This window comes from Perca flavescens, chromosome 4 (assembly GCF_004354835.1).
Source record: "Perca flavescens isolate YP-PL-M2 chromosome 4, PFLA_1.0, whole genome shotgun sequence".
Lineage (NCBI taxonomy): Eukaryota > Metazoa > Chordata > Actinopteri > Perciformes > Percidae > Perca > Perca flavescens.
The window spans coordinates 30,102,347-30,119,546 of NC_041334.1; the positions used below are offsets into that span (position 1 = coordinate 30,102,347).

Below are 17,200 nucleotides of genomic sequence, written 5' to 3' on the forward strand. Positions count from 1 at the left end.
TGAGCTGAGGGCTGTAGCTTACGTCTCCTAAATGTCAGTGCTCTGTGTATAAATCGTAATATACATACCATGTCTGCCTATCCAGCTGGCTTTATAACCATTGTCATGGCAACGACTCATCCTTGTTCCGTTGACTGGTTGACAGACAGCCATTAGAGTATTATTGTGACGTCATGTGGGGGATTGTGAAGCATGAATGCAGGGTTGACCCACTTGGCATCCAGAGGGGACCCCTGTCCTCTCTTCCCCCATCAAACGATCACCCCTCACATCTCGACAGGAAGTGACTTGACTTTTCACCATTTCCTTTCACAGAAGGAAGTCTCATTGCGCTGCTGCTGCTTCCTCTGTGTGTGTGGGGGGGGGGGGATGTCAAGGGAGGTCAAGGCTGTGTGGATGTGTCGACCAGCTACTGTGATTTTTTTTTTGAATTATGTCTCCTCCAGCTCAGCAAGAAAACACTGTCTGTGGGGAAACACAAAGAGGGAATTTCATGCTCATAGGACAGTGACTTTTGAAGATACCCACTTGATTTGACTGTCTCGTGCTTTTAAATACTTTGTACTTAAAAATGTATTTGTTATGGATTTTGTCCCCCATTTCTTACATTGGAGTCATAAAGGGATCATTTTATGGCCGGTATGAAAAGGAGAAATGATTCAGATGAAAAATAATCAGCTTACTGTATGGGCATGGGAGTACTGTATTAGGACAGACTTAAAAATATGTAAGGCTATCCTTTAAAGTTCTACTGCTTTTGAAATATTTCTGAATATTGAACTCGATGTTTACAATATATACTATGGGCATGATATTCATGTGTGAGTATTGTGGAGATTAATGGAAAAATATATGTGATCATTTAAAATCAACTAGCTTTTTGGCATTTTTGTATTAACAGACCTCAGCCATATAAAAATGTGACATTTTATCGACCTCTTGTCTCTTGACTTGCTCTCCTCCAGGCATATTAGAGGTCAGAAACAGTGACGGAATAGGAACTATAAAACTGTGCCTACAAATCAGTGCATAAATCTTCAGAGACAAAAGATGTTTCTCAATACACAGCCTTCAAGTCTCTAACCCCTGTTAACATTTTACAATAACCACAACTACAAATTCATAAATACTCTGTACACTGGAAGAGCTTTATTTCTTAAATGTAAAACACTCTTGAGATCTCCAGGTGACTCCTAAATGTATCACTGTTTTTTCGTACTAGGCTTTTCTCATCCAGAAAAAAAATGGTTAAATGGTACCAACATCACTCCATACCCGTTTAATGTACTCACTTCACACACACACACAAATTGTTTTGAGGTCATGGAAAGTTCCATCGCCATCATAAGCAGTGAAGTGGTGCCACTGTCTTTCGCTGACTTCCTTTCTGGCATCACAGTCTTCAGAGATGGGCTAAAATGAGTGGGTCATCTATCACAGCAGAGGGGAGAGTGGTAAATTTATAGCTGTGAAAATAGGCCAGAGCACAGCACTGATGGAATAGATAGAGTGTAATTAGGACAAGGTTAGCCTGCTTCACACACGAGCATGCATGCGTACCCATATACACTATTATAAATTATGTGACGCACATACATACATACAAGTGACTGTGTGTGTGTGTGTGTGTGTGTGTTTGTGTGTGTGTGTGTGTGTGTGTGTGTGTCGCACTCAGTGACTGACAAATTATTCAATTACATTCAACTGAACAGAGCCCTATAACTTAAATCAAAGCAAAGAAAATTCAAATCTCTCAAGCAGTCGTGGGCAATTATTATTTTTGCACACCCATATGCCTCACATAATCGCACTCATTTACACCCTCACACCTTTTCTGGGATAAACGCATGCATTGAACACTCTTCTGACACACATCTCCACCAGTATAATCTGATTAATTCTCCTTAGCTAAACAATTTGGTTGTTTACTTCATACATGCAAAAAGACGGAACTCTCTTGACACTAACCTCTCTCGCTCTTCCTGCTCGATGCCACGTTTCTCCCTACTTGCTGATTTCTGTCTGTCATCTTCCTCTGCATCTTTATATGTCTTCACCTTCGAAAATGCACAATTCACAACACATTTAATCATTTTCACACTTTTTCAGTCCTGTTAGATTGCTTTCATTTTCACTGCTGTCAAAACCCACACCTTTCTCCCCATAGCTTTTCCCCCACTTCCTTCTGTCCGTTCCTCCTCACCAGCAGCATGTAAGCATCTGCCTCCCTTGTTACATGTAACGCACACACTGCCTTTAGACACAGCACACTAACACACACACAGAGCTGCCCCCTGTCTATAGGGCAGTGCTGTAAGCCTATAGAGCAGATGGGCTCAGGGCTGACTGACTGAGCTGTGCTCTGACAAACTGCTTCTCTGTACAGTGTTGCTCAGATGAGGGGATGATGTCCTTTGCACGGTCTCTAATCTAAATCTGGCCGCCCACAGATTTGCCAATCTAGAAACTGGCAACCGGTCGAAAAAATCTGGCAACTCAAGGGCTATAACACAGACGGCCAAGAGACATTTTGATCCAGTATCTAGCAATCAGTTTGACTGTTTCCAGGATGGCACAGTTTAGGTCTGTAAATGAAAATATTGGGTAAAGTTCTCACCTTGTCTTGGAATGAGGAGTCCATTTGTTTTTGGAACTGTTTCATGGCAGGAAATGTGTTAACTAAGTAAATATTGTTGGAAATAAAATTGATGAAATCTTCATTCGTGCTATAGGTAAATATTGACAGACAGGACATTTACAGAAGGTTAATAGAGGGAAGCCTGACTGGTTATAGACTGACAGATAGTCCCTAGAATGATAAAGTACGAGGATAAATATATATATATTTGACATGAAAGCCTCATAGGGTTTAAACTATTTGGCTTTTTAAAGATTAAAAATTGATCCCAGTATTTTTATTTGTGCACTATTTAACAATCTTTTTTTTATTCCATTCAACAATTTTCATCCCAAAACATTCCTCAGTCTGTACCACCGATGTAGTATTTCAACAAATAAATGTAAGACTTTTACTTGTAACAGTGTGTCTTTACAGTAATGTAAAATGTTTAGAAAAACGTCAGGTTCAGAAAATGCTCACCTGATTTATGAGCATCATTAAAAAAGATATTGGGGCTTCAGAGACAATAGTTTCAGGTATGGCTCTGGGACTTTTTTATTTTTAATCATTAAACATAACCTTTTCATCACATCTCCATTGCGTTCTGTCAGACTTGTTGACTGACAAATAATTCTGTAAATTCCAACTTGAACAAGTAAATCCCCACCACAACATCCCCACGTGAAAACTTTAAAGAGTGATGGAACTTGGCATAAACAGCTTGTATTGAGTGTGATCGCCCTCTTCTGGTCAGTAGCGTGAACTGCCTGTGGCTCTGAGGTTGCGGTGGCTGAGAAAATGACTAAGGTCATGAATTTGACATGGTGCCATACGCCCCTTTTCCCACTGGGGGAGCAGATGGCAGCTCCCCAGTGCACAAAGCAGGGAGATGCTACCACCAGACGCTCCAAGCAGGGTGTAAAAACACACAAACACAGACACATTAACATTCTTGTGTGCACTATTCTCTATGAGCACTGTCTGTACACAGACTGAGATGCACTTGTCTATCTGAGCTACTGAATGCAGAAACTTGACCTAAATTATTTTACTTTTCTTCGCTGAGTGTAAACATGTTTAACCTATATTGTTATACTTTGCAGTGATAATGTAGCAGGTTTGAGTTCACTGACATCAGTGGTTATACATGATCTAGATATATTAGCTGCCAGGTTTGATTCATTCTTTTCGCCCTGCTTAATGAAAACCATATAACCTGCGACGATTTGCAGGCATTTTCAGGTGGTACACTGGTGAGCTCCAGCCTGCCATATTATTCAACACATTTATTGATAGGGCAATTTTTGAATCTAAGCATTTAAAAAAAAAAGAAGAAAAAAAAAAAGAGCTGCTGTCTGTGTCCCAGTTGACACATTGAATCTTGCAACTTTTCCAGTTTTGACAGAGGGACCAATAGCTTCAGCTTTTTATGAATATATAATAATAATGTTACAAAGCACTATATAAGCTTGCTTATATAACATGCTCTGTCCGTGAAAATATAAACAGCCTTCATTTTACTATTTTTGGATAAATCTCAAAATTTGTCCTGAAATGTCATGTAGATGTAGATGAAATTATAAAGAATAAGTCAGTAATTCATACTGTATGAATAATTTCAATAACGTTTGAACAGGATTTGAAGGCAAATTTGGGTACTATTACAACATAACACTGGGTATGCCTTTAAGGACCTATGAATCAGCATCTTAATTAGCTCATAATCAGTGCTTTATTAAAGCCATTAAAGTCAACCACTTAATAATCTAGAAAATATCTAATATAAGACAAGTCTACAATATATTTTCAGCTACAAATCCGTAATTAGAGTAATTGAGATCCAAGTCATTTCTAGATCATGTCCAATAAATTAAAAAAGTCACGCATTTCTCATTTCTCTTATACCTGTATCCTACTTGTGTTACAAGTATAATTATCTACACTTGTTGAGCATTAACCAAATAAAACTAACATTTTGTAAATGTGCTAAATTGTTCAAAACTTTTGACTGGCAGTGTACAGTTTACAATCCTGCCTGCATTAATATTGCGATATACTGTCATTTCAAGGCATACTGGTTGACACATTGAGGATGGTATGCTAAGCTCAGCTGAGTGGCGTGTCACGATGGGATATGAGGCAGTTAGTTAATGTGGTGTAAAAGGATTTAGAGGATTTGACCCTATTAGCAGAGATGGCACTCAGAAAGGCTCTGTTAATAACACTAAATGAGTCTGTGCCTGCAGCATGCTAATAATAGTGGCATGAAATCCAGGCTTATAATTTATATGGAGATTTTTTTGTTGTTGCAAATAGCTAATTGCTAGAAGTGTTTTAAAGTAATATGTGTGTGTGTGTGTGTGTGTGTGTGTGTGTGTGTGTGTGTGTGTGTGTGTGTGTGTGTGTGTGTGTGTGTGTGTGTGTGTGTGTGTGTGTGTGTGTGTGTGTGTGTGTGTGTGTGTGTGTGTGTGTGTGTGTGTGTGTGTGTGAAGTGAGCTGTATTTCAACGTCCCATCACTTATTGTCTGTCTGGCAATATCATGTACGTAATTATCTCATTGTCTGCAGGTTTCTAGATCTCTGAAGGTGAACTTGTTTACAAATCAGTCTATTTTGTAGATTCAAATAGCCTTTTAACAGGAATATGAAGCAGACTTTTGTTGTTTTTTAGATAGGGTCAGGCTGAGATAAAATATGATTTTTGGGGACACTGGTTTCAAATTTGATTTTCAATTTTTAGAAAGCCATTGACTGCAAGGTCGACAGTTCAAATAACTTACCAGGGAAAATATAAGTTAGGGAAAAAAGAGCAATACTGTCCCCTTCCTAGATTCTGTTGTTTTGTAGTTCATCTTTGTGATATGTTTGCAGTAAGAGTACACGCAATAAGAGTACCTGGCCAGACTCAAAGTGGTGAAGTCATGGTTAGACTGCCGGCCCAAAGGATGCCCCATAGCAAAAAGTACAAGTCTGCCGTTGTGCAAAGCAGCTGTAAATGTATGAATTTAAGATGCCGTTGGCTTGCCTAGCTGACTTCCTTTGGATAAATTAAGAATAAATGTACCGTGCTGCAGATGAGATTGAGTTTTTAACCACTTTATGAGTTTTCTTCACATCTGCTGGAACTCTGCAGGCGCCTTAATGACAAGATATATCATCATCTGTTTTTTCTGTCCAATCTAAATCTAATATGCTTGCATGCTATTCTACACTACAACTACTATTTATCAATCTTGGAGAGTAATTTGATAGAAAAGCGTGGTATAACTTTATTAAATATCCACTGAACTATGTAAAGAATGATCTGAATATTAGACATTTTAGTTATTAGGGTTGATTTAAACATGACATTCAGCTTCAGCTGCCAAGACTCATAATAAATTAGATTTGTGATTGCTAAGACAATAAATGGCCCAAAATTCTTTCACATGCTGTAGTAAAAGAAACGTTAATTTCAAAATTATACCCAAAGCACAACAGTAGTCTTTCAAACTGCATTCACTTAACAACACCAACAGAGATAAGGAAGCAGCATGCATACTGTTGAGTTTTGAATAGACTTTCAATAATAGTGTCTGCATTGACAGGCAGGGTTCCTTTAGTCTAGCAGGAATGATAAAAATAAATCACAAATTTACTCGCTTTACTTCATTCATACATTCCTCACAAACCAGAGCGTAGAAAAAGTTTTCTTAAACGTAAGCTTTCTTTTGCTCAAAATGTAAGCATGAAGAAAGCAGATCAACTCGCGCTGATTGAATGGCAGCTCCCTGGCATTCTTTTACAGACAAATTAGATTTTTTTGTTAGTGATTATCCCACTATGCATTAGGAGCTATCGTGAATATACCTGTCAGTGTGTACCATAATATATAATAGTACCATAAAAGTCTGTATCACCTTGCTTTCATCATCTTTCATTTTCCATGCATAAAGTACCATCCTTACCAGGCAGGACATTGGCGCAGCTTGGCTAGTAGGAAAAGGAGGCGTAGCTGCCAACTCCTGAAACCCACCCCATGCTGGTCAAATCCTCTTTACTGGTTTCACTATGACAGTCTGCCCGACATCCTTGGCTCGCCATGCAAAGATAGAACAGGAGCTTGGTGACCAGTGCCAGGGATACCCACTGGAGGTGAAAGGATGAGAGAGAAGGAAGAGTGGGGAAGAGAGAGAAAGAGAAACAGATGGCAGAGAAAGGGTCCTCCCAGAGATTTGGTTGTTCTGTATCAAAACTAAACTGTAGGATATGCTGAGAGGCAGCAGGTCTATTATTTAGACTTTCTTTTAACTTTTTTTTTGTTGTTGTTTGTTATGAAAAGGCACATGATTCAATATCCCATGTTACACCAACACAGTTTAACTTGTTGATTGGTGCACATGAAGGGAAATGTTTGTGCTGTGTGAATTAATGTTCAGAATGTAATTAGACTGAAAAGATGAGATATTTGTTTATTGACTGCTGGCATATACTGTAGCCCCACACAGCTGTGGAGGTGTTTGGAGTTACAGATGACTGCCAGCTATTGTTATTTTTCCCATAATGTATGCCCTGACCCACACAGCTCAACATTGTTCCACACGTTGTTTTTCCATCCACTTTCAGAATTTGAACACAGATGTTCACTGTGGGAGGCAATGGAAAGCTGGCCTATTCACAGCACAGCATTCACTCACAACTACAGTTTGTAGTCTGGTTTGGCACATAAGTATGTATGTGTCGCTGAGCAGATAGGCGCATTTGAGTTTGAATGTGCATGTCTGTGCCCATGAGTGTTTTGTACACTACTGTTTGGCTCACAAGTATATTAATCAGTTCTATACTTCTCTCTTGTGTTGTGTCTTTTATGTCCTGTTTGTCTCGGTTTTCTAGGAATCACCTTCACGGTCATCAGTCATCTCTACTTGGCCTGGGGGTCTTCTAGAAGGTCAGACCTCCTTGCCACCATGAAAGGGTTGGGGACCAACCGCAACAGACACCTGTCTGACTCCTGTGAACCTTCCTCAGGCCATCCAGAGGCCCTCTACTCTCAGAAGACCAGCACCCTCCCACGCAGCCCTTACCTGCTGAGCCCCACAATGGACCACTATGGCACCATGGACCCCCACCTCTATCCTTCAGCCAACCCAGGCTCCCTTCCACCAGACTGCATGCTGCCCCTCAACAACCAGCTGTCCAACAGCAGCACCTTCCCCAGGATTCACTACAACTCCTACGACCAGTCTGACTTCTCCCCACCTGGAGACAGCATCGGGGGGATAAGTACAGGGACCATGGGCACGTCCATGTCTATGGGCATGGGAACGGGTATGGGCATGGGCATGGGCATGGGCATGGCAGGGCTAAGTGGACGAACACCTATGATTACGAGCGGTTCAGCAACTATATCACATCATATGACCAAGAACCAGGCACCGTCCAGTCTGCTGGAGTTCGATAAGCAGCTACCTGGAGGCCATGATGGATTCAGCACATTGCAGTTTCATCGAACGTCTGCTGTTGCTGCCGACAAGCAGCGCACAGACAGTCCTGGTCGTATCCGTTACATGCTGCACTCAGTACAGAAGCTCTTTGCAAAGTCCCAGTCACTGGAGAGCCACAACATGAAAGGAAATGTCAATGGACGCTCCACTGGCAGTGGTGGAGGCTCATCTGGCACTGAAGACGGAGGGAAGCAGAATCGCAGAGCTAAAAGTAAAGATCGGGGTACAAAAGCAGAGGCAACAGCCAAGAGACGACCACGCTCCAACATGTCAGGTTATTGGAGTTCAGACGATTTGGACAGCAGTGATTTGAGCAGCTACCATAACACCATGGCCATGATGACTCTGGGACGTCCAACTGGCCATGACAGCCAGGGGGGCCAGACCAGATACATCCACAGTGGCTACAACACTATCAGCTCCTCCAAAAGCAGCAATGACATGAAGTATCAGACACATACTGGGCCTGGGGGTGGAGGAGGTGATAGACTAGGTGGAGCAGGAAGAATGGTAATAAATGATAATGACTATATGAAAGGAGGGTCCTGGTCCACAATGACCATGGGCCAGCCGAGACAGGTGATCCAGAAGGGCTCAGCTACCCTGGACAGGTCCCTGCTCAAGTCCAAATCCTGCCAACCTGAACTAACCTGCAACTACCTACAGGTTGGACGAAGGGTGAGTAGGTCTGATGCGAATATAGTGCTGGATAGAAGTTTTATTTACAAGTATTTATTTCTACAAAATGCCTATTTCTATGTGTAGGATAAAACATATCAAATTATCCTCACTATGCAAAGTTATAATACAGTGATAAAGGAATGACATTGATTGTAAAAAGACTAATTGTATCCACTTAATGCTGTCTGTAGGGTGATTGGAGTAGCACATTGGGCCGCAGCGGGGGTGCCAATGAAATCCCATGTCGGCGGATGCGAAGTGGTAGCTATGTGAAGGCCATGGGCGACATGGAGGACAGCGACGACTCAGAGGGAAGCCCCAAACCCTCGCCAAAAACCACCGCTCGCCGCCAGAGCTACCTCAGGGCTACGCAGCAGTCTCTGAGCGACCAGCTACCCCAACGCAAGTAAGACAACAGACTGAGACACATTGCTGTGCTTTATTATGCAGTACATATTAGTATTCAACAGCATGGGAAACAACCTTGTGTTAAAGGTACAATCCGTGATTCAAAGGTAAACCAAAGTAGCCGATGATAAAGAACACCTGTTTGCAACCTGCTATCAAGCGATTAACATCAGACAATTATGAATCTGAGTGATTAATGTTTTCTGATGCTGTTAAAAGTTTGTTTACATCATTAAGGTTTGAAAGAACAACTATAAAACAAGCCAATATTTTCAGTCATGATCAGTTGATAAATAAACAAATGTTTAATTGTTTTATATATAACTTAAAGGCCTGATATTCTCCATGTGAATATACACAAAATACTGTTTGCCTTTTTAAAATGGGTGGCTATAAAAAACTGTTGCTTTTCAGAGCCTATCCAGACACTCCTAAGAACACAGTTAAAAATACTGATTGGCACAACCTCTCAACAATCAAAAGAAAATAAATAAGCCAATATTTTTTTGGGCGTACAGAGGGAAAACTACCACGCCCAGCCTAACCATGACAGTATGGAGGAAAATACAAATGCATACAACATGCACACACAAGTACACACAGTCCACGCTGCGCTTACTCACGCATAGAATTAAGTGGTGTCAGACTCCCTGTTGTCCTCCACATGCCAGCCTTGCTACCATACTACCTTATCATACCATAGTACTACCTACATCAGCTGTTACCTTCCTTTTGTTGGACCCACAAAGCCATCTAGCTAAGAGGATACAGATCACAATAGGGTAGTTTACACTGACTTTTGTTTCCAATCAACCAGTAAATCTCTCTCCGACTGCATCACGCCTCACTTGTCTTAAAATGACATGCTTTCTGAAGCAGACATATTGTACAATATGTGATGAAGGCGCAGTGGGACATAGCTGAGTTGACTGTACCTTTTCATAAAATGACAGAAAAGCATTCATATTCTTTCATTTGTATCTAAGGCAATGATCAGCAAATTTAAGCAATACAAAACGGTCATGTTTTGTGATGTCTACTCAGATTTCAGAGCTCAAAGTGTTTTGCACATTTGCAGAAGAACAATCACATCGTCCTTAAGTTGCAAAAGGTTTTGTCAGCATTTCCATCTGCTGTCAAACATAAAATAGTTTCTGTCCAAAATAACTGTCTGCAGAGATTTTTTTATTAAGATAAAAGATAAGACAAAACTCTTTAAATTTATTAATCAATATATTTTTGTCTTTTGTCTTAGATGTTCATACTTTGTCTTACTCTACTGTACTTTGGAGATGTTTTTAGAGTTTTGTACCGTTAGCATAAGTAAATTGAACTATGCTTTAAATTTGCATTAGCACACATGCATATTATAATCAACTTTTGATATTAACCAAGGTAGCTCCAGATATTGAAAATGTAAAGATGTTTGTGACAGTACCTTCTATAAAGCAGATCATGTCTTAGTTGTCAATTTAATCTTTAAGTTTGGAGGTTGCAGTGTCAAAATACCAGTGCCGCACTTCTGTACATGCAAACACTTTCACAGTGGGTATATTTCTGGTTGGATCAGAGATCGAGTGTTGATGTTAGACTATTCAACCAAAAGAAGTAGGTATCATCCTGAGAAACACAGCCAGGGGCCTTCCTGACATATACACCTCCACATAAATACAATATTTCAGATCCCTTTAAAGTCTATCTTTACAAATGTAAGGATTTATTCTTCCCTTAAGCATGCTTGAATGACTAACCGTACTCCCCCTGCCAATGCCTGACCATCCAACCCCACTCTCTTCCAATCTGCTCCACCCTGATTGGCGTGAGCAGCAGAACCCTGGATTACACCTTGTTGCAGGGGGAGCTGGATGCCCTGTGGTCTCCACTCCACAGTGTGTCCTCTCTGCACCAGCTGGGCAGATCAATGAGCAGGTCAGTGATAGGTCTTAGGAGTGTGGTGCAAAACGCTTTTGTCTGATTGGATCAATGACTTTGCACTGCCGCCCTCCAATGCCTGTAAAGTCAGTGGCAACTCCAAATGCCAAATTCATGCCCTGCTGCCAACAACTGCCAACCTCCCTTAAGCCTGTAAATACCATCTGCCCGGTGCTTTTAGGTGAAAAGTAGCTGAGCTTGACGCTATTCGAATGGGGGAATGAGGGGGACATCTGTGTCCAAAAACCATGACATGGCAGCTTACTGTCATGTGACTATCACTGTGTGCCAGCAAAGAATAAGTAAAAACAAGACTTCACAGCTGCTGTTTGATTAAACTTAAACCTGTTCTTTGTCTTTGGCACCATGATGGCACAGAGAGCTGTGTACATGCGTCACCTGACATCACTGGCTTTGCATGCTCAGACACTGAAATGACTGATGCCAAAATTAGATTAAATTGGAGAAGATGTTTGGATTCACGATGACTCATAAATGAATGTGGAAATGAAATAGGTAACTTGAATGACAACCTTATCTACCTTTTATCTCTCTTTCAATTCCTGGTTTTGCTGATCGTTCATTTTCTTCCCCGATCCATGTTCCCTTCTGCCTCCCTGTCATCGTATAATAAAAAACATCAACTGTTTTTCCATAGTTTCCCTGAATATGTCCTGACATTGCCTTTAATTTCCTCTTTATATTTCATACCCTTAACACATCTCCTTTATCTTGTTTTTCCTCTCATCTTACTCCTCTTTCCAGCTGTCTTCCGTCTCTCAGAGAGCTCTCCAATAATCGCAGCCTGGACAACCTGGACTGTATTGGGGGTACAATCTCGTCTTTGCCACGCTGGGATGATGATGACTTCAGCCAGGCCTGCAGCACCTTGGGCAGACGTAGCTGCTTGGGACAGGTCAGTGCTTGTCTGGAAAGGAAAGATAGGGATTGCATTTAATGTGAGCTGTCAGAGGCCAAATAATGAATTTGTTTCTCTATTGTCTGTTTGTGTCTCTTTTTCTCTCTTTTTCTCTCAAACATTTTTCTAATGAGTTAAGAATGCATCTGTACTTGCTCGAAATTTACATGACTTACCGTAGCTCCAAGCAAACACTCTGCTTTTAAATCAGCAGTCAGTTTCAAAGATCCCTTTGTCTGCCTTGAGACGCTAAAACTAATTTCCGAAGTATAATTTGCATTTTCACAGATACAGCTGGAATGACAGTAATAAAATGAGCTTCCTGTGAACAAAGATTCCCTATTTTCTAAATGTATCTCATATTCATTTTGAATGACATTGGTAGTTTTAAGTCTAATTTATCTACTTTCATAAGAGCTATTAGCTTGCCACTGACAAGGTCACCAAGATGATGAACAACTACGCAGAGGGGCTCTGATCTTTTTCAATGAACTAGTTAAATGAGGGAGTGCAGGCTATTAGTACAGGATTTACACCCAATCTCTTGAGATGTCACCACATTAACAATAAATGTGTCCAATATATGAATTTATTGCTTTAATTTGCATGCACAGCAGCATACCAAACACATTTACTATGCAATATAATGTAGACTTGTTGGGGTCAAGTTGTATAATTTTGGAATGTTTTGCGAAACAAATTGTATTCACAATAGGTAGCTAAATCAGAACACCCATACCTAACCTAGCATTTTACATGACTCCAAAATGTTTCTAGGTGTAAATGATCTGCTTCATTTTCTTTTGCTCTGCCTCTTCTGCACTCACCCCCTTAGATGATTCTGTCACCAGTCAGTCAAAATAACTTTGCTACACATTTTTTACTCCTACTCAGGCTGTTTCTGTCAATCAACAAAATATGAAACCCATCATCTGCAAAGCTGGTTTTATACTCTTCAAAAGAAGTCTTAGAAAAAAAAACATGTAGTTGCTGTATAAACACACAAAAAAAAATTGTGAACAAGCAATGTCTCCTGCCTTAGCATTTCTTTTGTTATCTGTCAGTTTAAAGTTCTTATATAGCTGGCCATGTAAGAAATGTCAAAAAATGAAAATGCATTTTACAGATGAATGACAGCCCATCCAGAAACGCAGCATGAAGGGAAGCAGGAGGAGTAACACTGGTTTCACTGGGTTGAAGAGCACTGTGCTCTGCACTACTTAGAACGAATTGTACCTTATTGCCACACACTTAAACGTTGACCCTTTTGGTCCCATCAGATGTGTCTCACAAATGGAGAATGCCCTTTACAGAAACAGGCAGCTGGGCCGTTAATGGTCACCTTCAGCGCTAGAAGAAGCTTCTAATAAAAATAATCTCACTCATGCAGTACTGTTCTACTTGCATAACTACTGTTACTGTCTTTGCTAATCTTCCTCCAGCTACGGGACCTGGAAATGAGTCATCATTATGAGGACCGCAGCTCCGAGTCCACATTCAGAGATTCCCGTTCCCACTCTCAGGACAACCCAGAGCCTCTAGACTTGCCCATGCCAACATGCTTCCGATCCCGCAGCCACAGCTACCTGAGAGCCATCCAGGCTGGCTGTTCCCAAGATGATGACACAGCATCCATAGACTCAGGCTGCTCACCGCCTCCAATCGACACCACTGTTCGCACCTACAGCACCAACACTGGTGAGTCACTGCCTGAAAAACAGATGATAAATTTGCTGCAAATTAATTCATTTGACTCCATAAACAATATGAAAGGGGAAAATGGTTTATTGGAGTTCTTATGATGCAGTGTTATGTTATATGGTCTGAATGCTTTCTTTATAACATACACAATATGCATAGTGCATATGTGTTTTGGTTATTTAACTAAACTTTGATGATTTTTGCAAAGTTGTGACACCTTTTCCAGAGCGACATAAACACATGGGCCAGAATCTTTGGATTGATCGGTAATTCCCATATTTAAATGCTCCTTGGTCCTGGGTGGGACACTAGTCCTCCAACATGCACAAACCATTATTTTTTAGCTCAAATGTAGCCTCTTTTGCCCATGCTAGACGGCCCTTCTACACAGTGGAAGACATGGAAAGAACAGTTTGGCTCTTACCTGATAGCCACTGGCTTGGACAAAGCCCCAAAGGAGAAACAGCTTGCAATTTTTCTTCAACGTTTGGGGACAGACAAACAACGCATCCTACCCACACACACAGGTAACAAATTAAAACCAGCTCTTCTACCCTAAAAAGATGCTATCATTTACCACCTCAAGGACTACCAACGAGTTAAAATTAAACTCACTATCAAGTCAAACTGATCCAAAATTGGCTAGTGGAGCTTTGGTTGTCATTGGAATGATTACAAGATACAGCAGCACAAGAAAGCACTGGGCAATCTGCTTGTTACCTTGTGGTTATGCTTGGGTTATTACCATTGATTACCCACCATGTGGCGCCCTTCCCCATAGTCTTCTAAATAGACCATAGAGCATATGCTGCCTTCAGGCTGGTAGAATTCTTTAGTTTCCATTCTGATGTTGCTGAAGATCTCCTGTAGCCCAATAGTCTAGATCAGATTGTATTTCTCTGAATTATTTTGATGATTTTGTTTTGTTTTGTGCTGTGCAATAATAATGCATTTTTCATGGTTATTGTGCTCCGTAATGTGCACCATAAACGTTTAGGTACAATCGTGGATGTATGCTATTATATTAACGGGAACAATCTATGGGTACACACTATTCAAACTGTGGACCGAGGCGCCCCTGGAGGCATCAGTAGACACTCCTCCCTCGGGCTCAGAGACACAAACAAAGGCAACAAAACCCGGCTTTTTCTCCACAGCCTTGACAGAGAGAATGTCAACTCCGGTTACAGCTGCCCTGAGAATAACTTAAGTCACAGACACCGCTGTGTTGAATATTTTGTCTGCGCCTGACAGCAGGGTAAGTATTTTAACCGTGTTTAACGGAAATAGCGCTCAGTGTGTTTCCCGTTAACTTAGCTACACAAGTTAACGTTCCGTAGTAACCTAACTTAGCTTGATTGCGTGGTGACTGGACGCTCTTTAACCGTTTAACGTTACCACGGAAACGTGTTACGTAGGGTTACGTTAACGTTCGCTACTTTACTTAGTCGACATGAGCCATACTGTCTATGACATGAGCACATCCGACGCTAAATTACGTTAAAGCCACGTTTAACATCACTGTGTGGGTGTGATGTTGACCAAAAACTTCAGCAGGTGCTATTGAGCATTAACGTTACGTTACCTTCAGAGTAAAAACCGCTCAGGATATTCATTCTGTGTCTATCTGTCTCATTGATACCGACATTATTAACAACAGAGTTAACTATGGTATGCTAATTTGCTTCCCTACTGTAACTAAATTTAGAGGGAATTGCTAATTTGTCTGAAATGTTTTAAGTATTAGAAAGAAGTATTTGGTGAATGAAGAGTAGCTATAGGCCTAAGATGCAAAGAATTTGAGACCATTAAGCAAAGATAAAACAGTGTGTAGGGAATTGGAGAATCATCTCTCATCAGTTTGATATCTCCAAACTGAAATTATTTGTATGGTCTGTCTGTCTCCACAACTGCCTCAAATGATCTGTCATACTATATGTTTGAGACACTCTTTATTGTAAGTATTCACTGCCATGTGTAGAGTGCTCTGTTGCTGACATTGGAAAAGCATGTTCCCACTATGTGTGTCAGCACTGTGCTGCACTCATGGCTGTGATGCTCCACCCTGGGAGTTAAGTGGGGTGCTGTTGAAACTGTATGAGGACTAGTTATGTAGTTGTTTGGATGGCCTATAGGCAACTCATAAAAGCTGCTTCTTTTGGGTTGCTGAAATGGAAAATTGGCCTTCACAGGGGATTATTTGAGGACTGCCCCAATTTGGTCCCACATGGTGTCCTGTCCTGTGTATTGCAACATGGATTAAATCCCATTTTGAGGTCACATTTAATAAATACTTTACAGTTTTGTAGCTGTGCTGTTGTTGAAATCATTGAATGTGATATTTCATTTGACTAATGGATTTGGTGACAAAGGAGTGGATATAGTCTCCGGCAAGGTTGTTTGTGTCTTGTGGCTGTTAATTGATTTAACAATACAGATGGGTCAACTGGCAGGCGGCAGGCAACTTGGCAAGCAGTACTAAACCGTTAAATAGAGCATCACAAGCCACCTTTTGTCTTTGTTCCTGATTTGTGTCCAGCTCCAACTGACGACAGAGCAGCACCACCTCAACCAATCAGCTTAAAATGTATATTGTTGCTGGTGAATAGTTCAACATGCTTTATAACACTGGAGAAAGCGGGACCAAAGCTGTCATCCTGAGTGTCTCATCTGCTCCACAGTTATTGAGAATGTTTGACCATCTTTGGAGTGGATTACATAAGGAAGACGGGAGGCAGATTGGATCAGGGGTCGTCAGTGAAATGATGCATTCTGTAATGTGCCCAATGAGGGAATGAATCCATTAAAATTTAACATATTGGTAACGATAAACATTTGAGACCCAATTCTGTTCCCTGAACTATGGCTAAAAGCCCTTGTTTTACTTTCAGTGTCTCGGTTTGCTACTTTGCAACATTGATTCCTTATAATATAACCGCAATTAATAATTATACAAAATTATTAAACCTGATCTTGCATTTCAAGGTCTAAAAAATAAAATACCAACAGTTATGTCATTGTAAGAACTGTTAGTTAATTATCTATGCAGTCTTCCCATGGCAACCATTAAAATGCTATTAACAGTGAGGAGACCAATTTTTGGGTTCTAGCACATAAAAGGTTGACCAAAGTTTCCTATTTTCGTGGTTTTTCTTTCAGTTTGTGAGTATTTATCCAATATACAATCAGTTTGTATGCAGTGAATTGCTTCCACTGGTGAGAGGGTGATTAGAAAGCAGTCGTGGGGTTGTTGGAAAGTGTTTTCAGCTGCTGTAGCTTCATACAGCTAATTGTTTTCCAGCCTTGAAAATCACATCTTGAGCCAGGGCTCGCAGTGGACAACAGAACCACTGTCCAGATGGCATTAAAAAAAAAGGCAGTGCTCAGTGCCCACTCCAAATTCCACTCAAACATTTTTGGCACAAAGCATCTGCTGTTGTTAAATTCCCTTCTGTA

The 17,200-nt window shown here is 40.8% G+C and overlaps 1 protein-coding gene and 1 long non-coding RNA gene across 2 annotated transcripts in view; one reads left to right on the plus strand and one right to left on the minus strand.

The window, feature by feature from the left end:
• Window positions 1-1,163: 1,163 nt before the first annotated feature.
• Window positions 1,164-14,483, minus strand: LOC114554762 (uncharacterized). The gene is made up of 6 exons (XR_003692460.1): window positions 14,169-14,483; window positions 13,630-13,753; window positions 11,836-12,052; window positions 11,667-11,741; window positions 1,969-2,057; window positions 1,164-1,431 (listed from the first exon to the last, which is right to left on the minus strand). It is a non-coding gene; the product is annotated as an uncharacterized LOC114554762 (long non-coding RNA).
• dlgap4b (discs, large (Drosophila) homolog-associated protein 4b) overlaps window positions 7,422-17,200 on the plus strand; it is a 28,693-nt gene continuing 18,914 nt past the window's right edge. The window contains 5 exon segments of the mRNA XM_028576785.1: window positions 7,422-8,781; window positions 8,976-9,190; window positions 11,890-12,090; window positions 13,068-13,071; window positions 13,486-13,741. Of these exon segments, the coding sequence (XP_028432586.1) occupies window positions 7,567-8,781; window positions 8,976-9,190; window positions 11,890-12,090; window positions 13,068-13,071; window positions 13,486-13,741 (1,891 nt within the window). The 5' untranslated portion in view covers window positions 7,422-7,566.